General features: G+C 42.9%; 2 protein-coding genes across 4 annotated transcripts in view; one reads left to right on the top strand and one right to left on the bottom strand.

The window, feature by feature from the left end:
- LOC118495300 (nuclear factor 7, brain-like) overlaps window positions 1-15,985 on the bottom strand; it is a 1,057,410-nt gene that overhangs the window by 245,811 nt on the left and 795,614 nt on the right. The window lies entirely within an intron of this gene.
- The window catches only part of LOC116062626 (phospholipid transfer protein), a 35,013-nt gene that overhangs the window by 1,171 nt on the left and 17,857 nt on the right, over window positions 1-15,985 (top strand). For all 3 annotated transcript variants that reach the window (XM_036002408.1, XM_036002406.1, XM_036002407.1), the window contains exons 2-11: window positions 7,562-7,691; window positions 7,855-7,954; window positions 9,053-9,181; window positions 9,815-9,970; window positions 10,215-10,278; window positions 10,381-10,536; window positions 14,348-14,524; window positions 14,973-15,032; window positions 15,123-15,287; window positions 15,621-15,688. In XM_036002408.1, the coding sequence (XP_035858301.1) occupies window positions 7,568-7,691; window positions 7,855-7,954; window positions 9,053-9,181; window positions 9,815-9,970; window positions 10,215-10,278; window positions 10,381-10,536; window positions 14,348-14,524; window positions 14,973-15,032; window positions 15,123-15,287; window positions 15,621-15,688 (1,199 nt within the window). In that variant the 5' untranslated portion in view covers window positions 7,562-7,567. The remainder of the gene's footprint in view (window positions 1-7,561; window positions 7,692-7,854; window positions 7,955-9,052; window positions 9,182-9,814; window positions 9,971-10,214; window positions 10,279-10,380; window positions 10,537-14,347; window positions 14,525-14,972; window positions 15,033-15,122; window positions 15,288-15,620; window positions 15,689-15,985) is intronic.

The following is a 15,985-nucleotide window of genomic DNA, read 5'->3' on the forward strand; positions in this document are numbered from 1 at the left end:
GACTGTTGGTCAGAGTCTCTCAGCATCAGATACCGACGCACCAATCCCCTTCAGCAGTACGGGACGGGACGGGGGGTCAAACAACACAGGACTTTCCCGTTCTTGTCCCGCGTGTCACTGAAACCTACATTTTGTAACCCCACCCACCATCTGTTCCTAGACCTAACTGTCCCGTTCTTGTGCTGCATGTCAGTTAAGCGTACGTCCCGACCCAGAGTGCCAAAAAGTGACGTTAACTTCTTTTTACAATTACAGTGTTTACCTTTCACAGCTACATGTACCAATGCTTCATGAAAGCAGGCAGCTTTATGGAGGACCCCTTACGGTTTCAGAGTGTAGTTCTACACCACTTTCATAAATATGGACAGTTTTTATTCCTTTTTATGTTGTTTAGACTGTCAGGTGGTCACCACCTTATTTTTGTATGTTATTGTGCTCAGACCTTCGGTTGTAGTGAGTTTTGAATGCACGTGGGTCCCAGAGTGGGATCGATGCGTCAAAAAGCAGCTGAAGTGTCTCAGATCCTCTTGATGCTTAGAAGGGTTAACAGGAAATATATACTAAACAGTTCAAATATTAAAAATGAATTAACAACAAACAAACAAGAACAAGAACCCAGTAAAATAAATGGAAAACTATTCACTGTAATCCCATTGAGAGATTTACTATAGAAATAAATAAATAGAAATTACACAGATTTCTTAGCTTCTCTTCATACTTTACATAGAAAGAAAAACAGGCTGAGGGATGAAGGCTGTTGACAGAGAAAAGAGAGAGAAAGAGAAAGAGAGGAGGGTTAGTTAGAGAGAAAAGAGAAAGAGAGAGAGAAAAGAGAGAGAGAAAGAGAGAGAAAAGAGGAGAGAGAGAGAAAGAGAGAGAAAAGAGAAGGAGAGAAAGAGTTAGAGAGAGAGAGAAAAGAGAAGGAGAGAGAGAGAAAAGAGAAGGAAAGGAGTGTTGTGTAACAGGGGTTACTGCAGTTCAAGTTTCTCCGCCAGCTGTGGAGCAACAGGAGGAACAAACCCTCAGATCTGTCTGTTCAGAGTGACCGCTGACCTCTGTTCACTGCTGCAACTTCCTCTGCACACTGGAGGACCCCGGAAAGCTGTCTCTAAAAAATATATATATATATATATATACAGTGCTGCTCATAAGTATTCATACCCATGCTAAAGTTGACTAAAAAGAGGAATAAAAAAAATCATCTTTTGGAAATTGATCTTAATGCCTTAATTAAAAAAATGAGGAAAAATCCGACCTTTTAAGGACACCAATTTTTTTTTGTGAATGAATAATGTATTGTAAATAAATAAATGTTCTTCCTTAAAATACAGGGGCCATAATTATACACACCCCTATGTTAAATTCCCATAGAGGAAGGCAGATTTTGATTTTGAAAGGCCAGTTATTTCATGGATCCAGGATACTATGCATCCTGATAAAGTTCCCTTGGCCTTTGGAATTAAAATAGCCCCACATCATCACATACCCTTCACCATACCTAGAGATTGGCATGGTTTTATTTCAGTTAGCCTAATAGCTAACTGAGATAAGATAAGATCCATATCAATGCAAATCAAACCAGCTAACCCTAACCCTAACCCTAACCCACAGGCCTCACATTGCTAGAACAACCTCTCTCTCCTCCATTGTCATCCTTCTGGACCTTTCTGCTGCCTCTGACACAGTGAACCACCAGATCCTCATTTCGACACTCCAGGATCTGGGTGTCTCAGGCTCTGCGCTCTCATTGCTCAAATCTTACCTGGCCGACTGAACCTACCGGGTAACCTGGAGAGGATCTACCTCAGAACCTTGCCCACTCAAAACTGGGGGTCCTCAGGGATCAGTCCTGGGTCCCCTCCTCTTCTCTCTGTACACCAACTCTCTCGGGTCTGTCATTCAGTCGCACAGCTTTTCTTGTCACAGCTACACGGATGACACCCAACTAATTCTCTCCTTTCCTGAGTCTGAAACTCAAGTAGCAGCACGTATCTCGGCCTGTCTGACTGACATCTCTTCTTGGATGTCCACACACCATCTGAAACTCAACCTCGACAAGACTGAGCTCCTTTTCCTTTCAGGGAAGGGCTCTCCTACCCAGGACATTACTATAACAATTGATAACTCTGTGGTAGTCCCCACCCAGACTGCTAGAAACCTGGGTGTGACACTTTACGACCAACTCTCCTTCACTGCCAACATCGCTGCAACTACCCGATGGTGTAGATACATGCTGCATAACATCAGAAGGATACGTCCCCTTCTAACGCAGAAGGAGGCTCAGGTTCTGGTTCAGGCTCTAGTCATCTCACATCTAGATACTGCAACTCCCTCCTGATTGGCCTGCCTGCATGTGCCATCTGGCCCCTGCAGCTCATTCAGAACGCAGCAGCTCGACTTGTCTTCAACCTCCTCAAGTTCTCTCACACTACACCGCCCCTCCGCTCTCTTCACTGGTTACCAATTGCTGCCCGCATCCGCTGCAAGACACTTGTACTTACATACAGGGCCACGAACGGATCAGCCCCAGCTTACATCCAGGACATGGTCAAACCATATACCCCAACCCGCCCACTCCGCTCTGCATCAGCCAACCTGCTTGCTGCCCCCTCACAGCGAGGGACAACTAATCACTCAACGAAATCTCGACTGTTTGCTGTCCTGGCTCCCAAATGGTGGAATGAGCTCCCTATTGACATCAGGACAGGATGGCCGAAAACCTAAACATCTTCCGCCGAAGGCTAAAAACACATCTCTTCCGACTACACCTCGGATAATGAAGGAAAAAAAAATGCATGTGTATATATATCTCTCTTGATACTGCACTTTTCATATGGCTCTTGTAGCATTACCCATTTAGAGCTAATGTACTTGCACTTACTACTTGTTGTCTGGAGTTTGCACCTTCAAGGTTGAAGGCACTTAATTGTAAGTCGCTTTGGATAAAAGCGTCAGCTAAATGACTTGTAATGTAATGTAATAGAGAGATAGATAGATAGATAAGATAGAGAGATAGATAAAGAGATAGATAGATAAGATAGATAGATAGAGATAGATAGATAGATAGATAGATAGATAGATATATATAGAGAGAGATAGAGAGATAGATAGAGAGATAGATAGATACATAGATAGAGGGATAGATAGATAGAGAGATAGATAGATAGATAACATGTATATATATATATATATATATATATATATATATATATATATATATATATATATATATATATATATATATATACAGTCATGTGAACAAATTAGGACACCCATGCTAAAGTTGAATACAAAGAGGAATAAAAAATCATCTTTAGGTAATTGATCTTAATGCCTTAATTAAAAAAATGAGGAAAATCCAACCTTTAAGGACACCAATGTTCTTTGTGAATGAATAATGTATCGTAAATAAATACATGTTCTTCCTTAAAATAAAGGGGGCATAAGTCAATACACCCCTATGTTAAATTCCCATAGAGGCAGGCAGATTTTTATTTTTAAAGGTCAGTTATTTCATGGATCCAGGATACTATGCATCCTGATAAAGTTCCCTTGGTCCCCACATCATCACATACCCTTCACCATACCCCCACATCATCACATACCCTTCACCATACCCCCACATCATCACATACCCTTCACCATACCCCACATCATCACATACCCTTCACCATACCCCACATCATCACATACCCTTCACCATACCCCCACATCATCACATACCCTTCACCATACCCCCACATCATCACATACCCTTCACCATACCCCCACATCATCACATACCCTTCACCATACCCCCACATCATCACATACCCTTCACCATACCCCACATCATCACATACCCTTCACCATACCCCACATCATCACATACCCTTCACCATACCCCACATCATCACATACCCTTCACCATACCCCCACATCATCACATACCCTTCACCATACCTAGAGATTGGCATGGTTTTATTTCAGTTAGCCTAATAGCTAACTGAGATAAGATAAGATCCATATCAATGCAAATCAAACCAGCTAACCCTAACCCTAACCCTAACCCACAGGCCTCACATTGCTAGAACAACCTCTCTCTCCTCCATTGTCATCCTTCTGGACCTTTCTGCTGCCTCTGACACAGTGAACCACCAGATCCTCATTTCGACACTCCAGGATCTGGGTGTCTCAGGCTCTGCGCTCTCATTGCTCAAATCTTACCTGGCCGACTGAACCTACCGGGTAACCTGGAGAGGATCTACCTCAGAACCTTGCCCACTCAAAACTGGGGGTCCTCAGGGATCAGTCCTGGGTCCCCTCCTCTTCTCTCTGTACACCAACTCTCTCGGGTCTGTCATTCAGTCGCACAGCTTTTCTTGTCACAGCTACACGGATGACACCCAACTAATTCTCTCCTTTCCTGAGTCTGAAACTCAAGTAGCAGCACGTATCTCGGCCTGTCTGACTGACATCTCTTCTTGGATGTCCACACACCATCTGAAACTCAACCTCGACAAGACTGAGCTCCTTTTCCTTTCAGGGAAGGGCTCTCCTACCCAGGACATTACTATAACAATTGATAACTCTGTGGTAGTCCCCACCCAGACTGCTAGAAACCTGGGTGTGACACTTTACGACCAACTCTCCTTCACTGCCAACATCGCTGCAACTACCCGATGGTGTAGATACATGCTGCATAACATCAGAAGGATACGTCCCCTTCTAACGCAGAAGGAGGCTCAGGTTCTGGTTCAGGCTCTAGTCATCTCACATCTAGATACTGCAACTCCCTCCTGATTGGCCTGCCTGCATGTGCCATCTGGCCCCTGCAGCTCATTCAGAACGCAGCAGCTCGACTTGTCTTCAACCTCCTCAAGTTCTCTCACACTACACCGCCCCTCCGCTCTCTTCACTGGTTACCAATTGCTGCCCGCATCCGCTGCAAGACACTTGTACTTACATACAGGGCCACGAACGGATCAGCCCCAGCTTACATCCAGGACATGGTCAAACCATATACCCCAACCCGCCCACTCCGCTCTGCATCAGCCAACCTGCTTGCTGCCCCCTCACAGCGAGGGACAACTAATCACTCAACGAAATCTCGACTGTTTGCTGTCCTGGCTCCCAAATGGTGGAATGAGCTCCCTATTGACATCAGGACAGGATGGCCGAAAACCTAAACATCTTCCGCCGAAGGCTAAAAACACATCTCTTCCGACTACACCTCGGATAATGAAGGAAAAAAAAATGCATGTGTATATATATCTCTCTTGATACTGCACTTTTCATATGGCTCTTGTAGCATTACCCATTTAGAGCTAATGTACTTGCACTTACTACTTGTTGTCTGGAGTTTGCACCTTCAAGGTTGAAGGCACTTAATTGTAAGTCGCTTTGGATAAAAGCGTCAGCTAAATGACTTGTAATGTAATGTAATAGAGAGATAGATAGATAGATAAGATAGAGAGATAGATAAAGAGATAGATAGATAAGATAGATAGATAGAGATAGATAGATAGATAGATAGATAGATAGATATATATAGAGAGAGATAGAGAGATAGAGAGATAGATAGATACATAGATAGAGGGATAGATAGATAGAGAGATAGATAGATAGATAACATGTATATATATATATATATATATATATATATATATATATATATATATATATATATATATATATATACAGTCATGTGAACAAATTAGGACACCCATGCTAAAGTTGAATACAAAGAGGAATAAAAAATCATCTTTAGGTAATTGATCTTAATGCCTTAATTAAAAAAATGAGGAAAATCCAACCTTTAAGGACACCAATGTTCTTTGTGAATGAATAATGTATCGTAAATAAATACATGTTCTTCCTTAAAATAAAGGGGGCATAAGTCAATACACCCCTATGTTAAATTCCCATAGAGGCAGGCAGATTTTTATTTTTAAAGGTCAGTTATTTCATGGATCCAGGATACTATGCATCCTGATAAAGTTCCCTTGGTCCCCACATCATCACATACCCTTCACCATACCCCCACATCATCACATACCCTTCACCATACCCCCACATCATCACATACCCTTCACCATACCCCCACATCATCACATACCCTTCACCATACCCCACATCATCACATACCCTTCACCATACCCCCACATCATCACATACCCTTCACCATACCCCCACATCATCACATACCCTTCACCATACCCCCACATCATCACATACCCTTCACCATACCCCCACATCATCACATACCCTTCACCATACCCCACATCATCACATACCCTTCACCATACCCCACATCATCACATACCCTTCACCATACCCCACATCATCACATACCCTTCACCATACCCCCACATCATCACATACCCTTCACCATACCCCACATCATCACATACCCTTCACCATACCCCACATCATCACATACCCTTCACCATACCCCCACATCATCACATACCCTTCACCATACCCCACATCATCACATACCCTTCACCATATCTAGAGATTAACATGGTTTTATTTCAGTTAGCCTAATAGCTGGTTTGATTTGCATTGAGAGATGATCTTATGGAAAGTACCCCTTGCCAATCTCTAGGTATGGTGAAGGGTATGTGATGATGTGTGGGGGGCTATTTTAATTCCAAAGGCCAAGAGAACTTTATCAGGATGCATAGTATCCTGGATCCATGAAATAACTGGCCTTTCAAAATCAAAATCTGCCTGCCTCTATGGGAAATTCACATAGGGGTGTACTGACTTATGCCCCCTGTATTTTAAGGAAGAACATTTATTTATTCACGATACATTATTCATTCACAAAGAAAATTGGTGTCCTTAAAGGTTGGATTTTTCCTCAATTTTTTTTAAATAAAGGCATTAAGATCAATTTCCAAAAGATGATTTTTTTATTCCTCTTTTTAGTCAACTTTAGCATGGGTGTCCTAATTTTTCACATGACTGTGTGTATATATATATATATATATATATATATATATATATATATATATATATATATATAGAGAGAGAGAGAGAGAGAGAGAGAGAGAGAGAGAGAGAGAGATAGAGAGATAGATAGATAGAGGGATAGATAGAGAGATAGAGAGATAGAGGGATAGATAGAGAGATAGATAGATAGATAAGATAGAGAGATAGATAGATAAAGAGATAGATAGATAGATAGATAGATAGATAGATAGATAGATAGATATAGAACTAACAGGATCCACTAACTTAAACTAAAGAAACTAAGAAGCTAAAGCTATGAGCACCCGGATAGCTCAGTTGGTAGAGCGGGTGTCCATATATAGAGGAGGAGGTTTACTCCTTGATGCAGAGGGCCAGGGTTCAACTCCAACCTGCGGCCCTGTGCTGCATGTCATTCCCCCCTCACCTTTCATTTCTTCAGCTGTCCCGTCATAAATAATGGCCAAAGATTTAACTTTTAAAAAGAAGATAAAGATCTGACCTACACCCAGAACCTCTGAAACAACCTGATAGCAGAGACATGACACACCGACTGAATCCAGCCTCTTATCCCGGGTCTTGATGTTCTTCTTCTGTGTTTCAGGTTGATATGTTCCGGCTCAGGATGACTTCCTGTTTGTTGTCCCTCCTCCTCCTTTCGGTCTTGTACATCATGGCTGCTGCTCAACCCGCCGGATGCAAAATCCGCATCACTGACAAAGGACTGGACATGTGTAAGTATATGCAGTTATTATCCAGAATTATATTAACAAACTAACAAACTTTTAAATGAAAAATCTTGCAGCGAGAGTCTCTGGGGCAGTAGTATGTTTTGTTTACAGTGTACTACTAGAAGTATTTCTAAAAGTACAGACATTCTGTGTTTTGTGTTTTCAGTGAAATTTGAGACTCAGCGGTTTGTTGAAGAGGAGCTCGGCAACATCAGTATGCCAGAGATGATAGGGAAGGAAGGACGCTTCCAATACACCATCACTGAGTAAATCACTTTCTACTAAAGTAATACTGTAATACCCAATAATCAGTGTGTATTATATCTTTAAGTAATACTGTAATACCCAATACTCAGTGAGGTAGATTTACTAACACTAGCGCAGTTTATGCTGCGTCTGTTTATGCGAGTTTGGTAATAGTGCACGCTATGCTTCCTCATTTTGCCTAGTATTTATCAAACCTGACACCCATCAAGCAGTGCTTACTCCGCCCTCTAGCGTAATTAGCGCGCCTCCAAACGAGCAAAGAATGGGCCCGCATGTATCTATCATGGATCTTCCTATGGGAAAAAGAAAGCACAAGCTTAAATTAGTAATGCGTTGAGTACCTGGGTGAGTGTGTGGCTGAGTGAAGGCTGCGATATTCCCACGGCTGATGCAATGACTGATTGAAATGATCCTGATGCCAATATTTGTAATGCCAGGAGTTTAACGTGTGCTGGGATGGAATGTGAACGCTGAGTGAGAGGGTCCAGGTCATCTTTGATTTCGTCCAGTAATTGAATTATTGCATGGCTGCTTAATCTGTAACGTTGGATGATTTCTGGATCGCTTAATTGGAAAAGAGTGATTCTCATGGCATAATTCCTGTCTGCTCGCCGTCTTGGCATAGGCCTTCGCCTTGCTTGGATAACTGCTGCCATTGAATAAGGTAATTTTTTACACACAGGAAAATGCGCTTGCTGGTTTAGACCTGCTTTTAAGAGGCGTGCTCTTACTGGCAGTCTTTTGTAAATAAAGCGGAATATATAATTAGGCGCACTTTACGCGTATCCTCCCACCTTTTTGGGTGGAACTCCCACTTTCCCCATGACCCTCCCACGAATGCATATTAAAAGCGCAACTTGTCTCTTCTCACTCATGTGGCAGGCAATCTGTGATTTTACCCAAGTGCACCCTGTTTGTAAATAGCCCGCATCAGTTAAGTCAGTCTTTGCGAACAATTAACGCCTGGAAACAGGCGCAAACGGCTTGATAAATGTAGCCCAGTGTATATTATATCTTAAAGTAATACTGTAATACTGAAGTGTGGGTCAGGGTGTATTAATATCTTGTGTGTAATATATTTCTCTTGTCTGTCTCAGTGTGAAGATAACGGAGCTGAATCTGACTCACGCTGATTTGAAGTTCGTCCCTGAAGTCGGATTGTTATTCGACGTTCAGAACTCATCCATCTCGCTGAGTTTCCACCGACGGATCCTCTACTGGTTCTTGTTAGTTCCTCTACTGGTTCTTGTTAGTTCCTCTACTGGTTCTTGTTAGTTCTTCTACTGGTTCTTGTTAGTTCTTCTACTGGTTCTTGTTAGATCCTCTACTGGTTCTTGTTAGTTCCTCTACTGGTTCTTGTTAGTTCTTCTACTGGTTCTTGTTAGTTCCTCTACTGGTTCTTGTTAGTTCTTCTACTGGTTCTTGTTAGTTCCTCTACTGGTTCTTGTTAGTTCATCTAAAAAAACAAACTTAACATTAACATTCATATATACGACTAATATTTCTCAACAGAACACTGATTTACTTCCTTACTAACGTTAGCATAAGCTGAACAGCCAATCAGAGTGATTCCTCTCACAGGCGGGCTCCGACACTGATCTGAAAAAAGCAGACAAGGGCTGACTAGTCCCAACAGTGCAGGACATATTGCAAAGACTAGGGTGACGGATGCTCTCAGTCGGGGTCGGCCTGAAAAAAGGTCTTCTGCACAACACTGATGTAACTCATCATGATGATAAATGAAGATTATAATAAGTGAAGACGAAGATTAGAAGATTATGACAATTGTTGAAGATGAAGATAGTGGTTGTATTCCTGTCTGTGATGAAGCTGTGTGATGAAGTGTTTGTGTCTCTCAGTTATGACACGGGAAACATCAACGCATCGGCTGAAGGAGTGAACATCAACACAGTTCTGAGTCTGATCAGAGACGATGAAGGACGACTGAAGATCAACAACGTCACCTGTGACGCCAAAATCGACAAAATGAGGGCAAAGTTCAGCGGAACGCTCGGGTAAAACAACAATAAAGATTAATGACTTCTAATTACTAACCATAACCACAATAAAGATTACTGTTTAATTATTAAAGATCTATAATGATTAACAATTACAGTATATAATTAATGATTATTAATAATAAATCAATAAAGTCTCATCCAAGCAATCATCAGTTTGTTCACTGATTTTTCACCACGCTATCATGTGACCTCAGTATCGGCCAATTATGAACGTCTTGTCATCACATTTTTCATTCAGGAAAGTTTACGACTTCCTGTCCAAATTCCTGACATCAGGCATGCGCTTCCTCCTCAACCAGCAGGTCAGTCACCTGTCTGTCTCTCTGTCTGTTTGTCTATCTGTCTGTCTGTCTATCTGTCTCTCTGAACCTGTCTATCTCTCTGTCTCCCTGTCTGTCTCTCAGATCTGTCCGGCTCTGAACCACTCCGCTCTGGTTCATGTGAACTCAATGTTGGACACGATCCCTGTGAGGACGGAGGTCGATCAGTTTATTGGGATTGATTATTCTCTGATCGATGATCCGGTAGTGACGTCCCGGAGCCTCGACATGCACTTCAGGGTCAGACTTTTCACTCAAGATGTTTTATTATATATTATACATTATATATTTTGACTATAGATATTTTAATAGCTCATGAAGTAAGATACTGTGTTCTGTCTGTAGGGAACTCTAACGAGTGTGTTGTGTCTGTAGGGAATACTAATGAGTGTGTTGGGGACACTAATGAATGTGTTGTGTCTGTAAGGAACAGTAACGAGTGTGTTGTGTCTGTAAGGAACACGAACGAGTGTGTTGGGTCTGTAAGGAACAGTAACAAGTGTGATGTGTCTGTAAGGAACACAAACAAGTGTGTTGTGTCTGTAGGGAACAGTAATGAGTGTGCTGTGTCTGTGGGGAACACTAACAAGTGTGTTGTGTCTGTAGGGAACACTAACGAGTGTGATGTGTCTGTAGGGAACAGTAACGAGTGTGTTGTGTCTATAGGGAACAGTAACGAGTGTGTTGTGTCTGTGGGGAACAGTAACGAGTGTGTTGTGTCTGTAGGGAACAGTAACGAGTGTGTTGTGTCTGCGGGGAACAGTAACGAGTGTGTTGTGTCTGCGGGGAACAGTAACGAGTGTGTTGTGTCTGTAGGGAACACTAACGAGTGTGATGTGTCTGTAGGGAACACTAACGAGTGTGTTGTGTCTGTTGGGAACAGTAATGAGTGTGTTGTGTCTGTAGGGAACAGTAATGAGTGTGTTGTGTCTGTAGGGAACAGTAACGAGTGTGTTGTGTCTGTGGGGAACACTAACAAGTGTGTTGTATCTGTAGGGAACAGTAACGAGTGTGTTGTGTCTGTGGGGAACACAAACGAGTGTGTTGTGTCTGTAGGGAACAGTAACGAGTGTGATGTGTCTGTGGGGAACACAAACGAGTGTGTTGTGTCTGTAGGGAACAGTAACGAGTGTGTTGTGTCTGTAGGGAACAGTAATGAGTGTGTTTTGTCTGTGGGGAACACAAACGAGTGTGTTGTGTCTGTGGGGAACACTAACAAGTGTGATGTGTCTGTGGGGAACACAAACCAGTGTGTGTTGTGTCTGTAGGGAACAGTAACGAGTGTGTTGTGTCTGTGGGGAACACAAACGAGTGTGTTGTGTCTGTGGGGAACACTAACAAGTGTGATGTGTCAGTAGGGAACAGTAACTGTTGTGAGGGGGCGAGGAATAGTGGACCCAAACGCAGAGTGAGAGGCAGGCATGCAGGAGAAGGTTCAATCTGAGAATTTATTAACAAAAACGGCAGTACAAGGACTGGAAAAAACTCTAAGGGAAAACTCACAAAAGCAGGGCAATGGACACAAAATGATCTGACAAGAGAGAAAGGGAACACAGAGGTTAAATACATGAGGTAATGAACAAATGAGGGACAGGTGACACGACAGGTGAAACACATCAGGGCAGGGCAGGACAATCAACAAAGGCGGGAACACAAAAAGTAAAACTAGTCATGACAGGACAGAAAACAGACTATTAAAATAAAACAGGAAACAGGAACCTCTGACAAAAACCTGAAATCAACTAAACACAGAAACTTGATAACACAGAACACAGGAATTAACCAAAAAATACACAATAAACCAGGAGATAACTAAACAGAAATATACAGAATATACAAACACAGGGAACATGCACAAATAAACAATAAAGACAACAGAAATGAACAAACTGGTAACAGAAATATCCCTTTGTGTCTGTGGGGAACACTAACGAGTGTGATGTGTCTGTAGGGAACAGTAACGAGTGTGTTGTGTCTGTAGGGAACAGTAACGAGTGTGTTGTGTCCGTGGGGAACACTAACGAGTGTGATGTGTCTGTAGGGAACAGTAACGAGTGTGTTGTGTCTGTAGGGAACAGTAACAAGTGTGTTGTGTCTGTAGGGAACAGTAACAAGTGTGTTGTGTCTATAGGGAACAGTAACGAGTGTGTTGTGTCTGTAGGGAACAGTAACAAGTGTGTTGTGTCTGTAGGGAACAGTAACAAGTGTGTTGTGTCTGTAGGGAACACTAACAAGTCTGTTGTGTCTGTAGGGAACAGTAACGAGTGTGTTGTGTCTGTGGGGAACACTAACGAGTGTGTTGTGTCTGTGGGGAACACTAACAAGTGTGTTGTGTCTGTGGGGAAAACTAACAAGTGTGTTGTGTCTGTAGGGAACAGTAACGAGTGTGTTGTGTCTGTAGGGAACACTAACGAGTGTGTTGTGTCTGTAGGGAACAGTAACGAGTGTGTTGTGTCTGTGGGGAACACTAACGAGTGTGTTGTGTCTGTGGGTAACACTAACAAGTGTGTTGTGTCTGTGGGGAAAACTAACAAGTGTGTTGTGTCTGTAGGGAACAGTAACGAGTGTGTTGTGTCTGTAGGGAACACTAACAAGTGTGTTGTGTCTGTGGGGAACACTAACAAGTGTGTTCTGTCTGTGGGGAACACTAACAAGTGTGATGTGTCTGTAGGGAACAGTAACGAGTGTGTTGTGTCTGTAGGGAACACTAACGAGTGTGATGTGTCTGTAGGGAACAGTAACAAGTGTGTTGTGTCTGTAGGGAACACTAACGAGTGTGTTGTGTCTGTGGGGAACACTAACAAGTGTGTTGTGTCTGTAGGGAACAGTAACGAGTGTGTTGTGTCTGTGGGGAACACTAACGAGTGTGCTGTGTCTGTAGGGAATACTAACGAGTGTGTTGTGTCTGTGGGGAACACTAACAAGTGTGTTGTGTCTGTAGGGAACAGTAACCAGTGTGTTGTGTCTGTGGGGAACACTAACGAGTGTGTTGTGTCTGTAAGGAACACGAACGAGTGTGTCGTGTCTGTAAGGAACAGTAACGAGTGTGTTGTGTCTGTAGGGAACACTAACGAGTGTGATGTGTCTGTAGGGAACTGTAACGAGTGTGTTGTGTCTATAGGGAACACTAACAAGTGTGTTGTGTCTGTGGGGAACACTAACAAGTGTGATGTGTCTGTAGGGAACAGTAACGAGTGTGTTGTGTCTGTAGGGAACACTAACGAGTGTGATGTGTCTGTAGGGAACAGTAACGAGTGTGTTGTGTCTGTAGGGAACACTAACGAGTGTGTTGTGTCTGTAGGGAACAGTAACGAGTGTGTTGTGTCTGTGGGGAACACTATCAAGTGTGTTTTGTCTGTGGGGAACACTAACAAGTGTGTTGTGCCTGTGGGGAACACTAACAAGTGTGTTGTGTCTGTAGGGAACACTAATGAGTGTGAGGTGTCTGTAGGGGACAGTAATGAGTGTGTTGTGTCTGTAGGGAACACTAACGAGTGTGATGTGTCTGTAGGGAACACTAACGAGTGTGTTGTGTCTGTAGGGAACAGTAACGAGTGTGTTGTGTCTGTGGGGAACACTATCAAGTGTGTTGTGTCTGTGGGGAACACTAACAAGTGTGTTGTGCCTGTGGGGAACACTAACAAGTGTGTTGTGTCTGTAGGGAACAGTAACGAGTGTGTTGTGTCTGTGGGGAACACTAACAAGTGTGTTGTGCCTGTGGGGAACACTAACAAGTGTGTTGTGTCTGTAGGGAACACTAATGAGTGTGTTGTGTCTGTAGGGAACACTAATGAGTGTGATGTGTCTGTAGGGAACAGTAATGAGTGTGTTGTGTCTGTAGGGGACAGTAACGAGTGTGTTGTGTCTGTGGGGAACACTAACAAGTGTGTTGTGCCTGTGGGGAACACTAACAAGTGTGTTGTGTCTGTAGGGAACACTAATGAGTGTGTTGTGTCTGTAGGGAACACTAATGAGTGTGATGTGTCTGTAGGGAACAGTAATGAGTGTGTTGTGTCTGTAGGGGACAGTAACGAGTGTGTTGTGTCTGTAGGGGATGTTCTTCGACCTGTCTGATCCAAACGATACGTTGGCGAACTATGCTGTCAACCCGGTGATCAGAGAGTACGACCGGATGGTTTATCTCGCTCTGTCTGAGTTCTTCTTCGACAGCGGGATGTATGCTTACTACAGGGCAGGAATCTTCCAGATGGACATCATCAACGAGAAGGTCAGACCTCTAAAACCAACACAAACCTCTAAAACCAACACAGACCTCTAAAACTAGCAGAGACCTCTAAAACTAGCAGAGACCTCTATAACCAACACAGACCTCTAAAACTAGCAGAGACCTCTAAAACCAACACAGACCTCTAAAACCAACACAGACCTCTAAAACTACTCCAGAACCACCACAGACCCTAGAATCCTCCAGAACCTTCACAGATCCTGAATCCATCAAAGCAGACAGAAGGCAAGGGAAGTTTATGATGTGGCACATTTCTACAACAAGGCAATTTAAAGCACTTAATAACATAAAGCATTACAAAAGTAATAAAAACTACATACAAAATACATTTTTAAAGATAGCTAAAATATAGAATATAAAATATAGAAGATAATACTGAGAAGTGAAGTGATACAGTCTGAACCTTTGTTTGTGTTGTCTCATGCTACAGATGCCCAAAGATATGGAGATGTTGTTGAGAACCACCTACTTTGGAACCCTCATGATGCTGGTGAGTAGAAACAACAAAGAAACACGGTAGAATTGCAGTACTGTCTGTTTAATACTTACTTTAAAATGTAATACACCATGTTCTCTGCAGTACCCGGCTCTGGTGGACGCTCCGCTCTCTCTGCATCTCGCCGTCACATCGCCTCCAAAAACAACCATCAAGACGTCTGGAGCAACCGTCGGCATGACAGCCAGCGTCAAGGTGATGGTGCTGCCTCCGGGTCAGCCTCCGATCCAGCTCAGCAGCATGACCATGGTACACACACACACACACACACACACACACACACACACACACACACACACACACACACACACACACTAGTGCTGCATCACTACCTGGTTTCACAAACTACGGAGCGGCCAGAGGCTCAAATCACAGAACGCACATAGCACGTCAAAGAAATTTATGTAAAAAATGTTTGAGTTCATTTTGACAGCCTTGAAATAAATACAGTTTATTTCAAGTTTCACATAACTGCTGGTTTTAGTCCAACTCAGCCTGCTGATCAAACATCCAACAGCTGTTCTTATTTTTCTATTATTCATAATATTTCTACTATTGTCTCATGTTTCTGTCCTCCTGCAGGAATCAAAGTTTAACGCTAAAGTCTCTATGAAGGGAAAACGTCTGGCTGTTCATGCTGACCTCCGCAGGTAAAACACACACACACACACACACACACACACACACACACACACACATACACACACACACACACACACACACACACACACACACACACACACACGCACACACACGCACGCACGCACACGCACGCACACACACACACACACACACACACACACACACACACACACACACACACACACACACACACACACACACACACACACACACACACACACACACACACCTCCAGAGGACTCTAATGAGTCTCCAGAGGACTCTGTCTTGATATTAACCCTAACCCATCTGACTGGGATGTAGTC

This window comes from Sander lucioperca, chromosome 6, assembly GCF_008315115.2.
Source record: "Sander lucioperca isolate FBNREF2018 chromosome 6, SLUC_FBN_1.2, whole genome shotgun sequence".
Taxonomy (NCBI): domain Eukaryota; kingdom Metazoa; phylum Chordata; class Actinopteri; order Perciformes; family Percidae; genus Sander; species Sander lucioperca.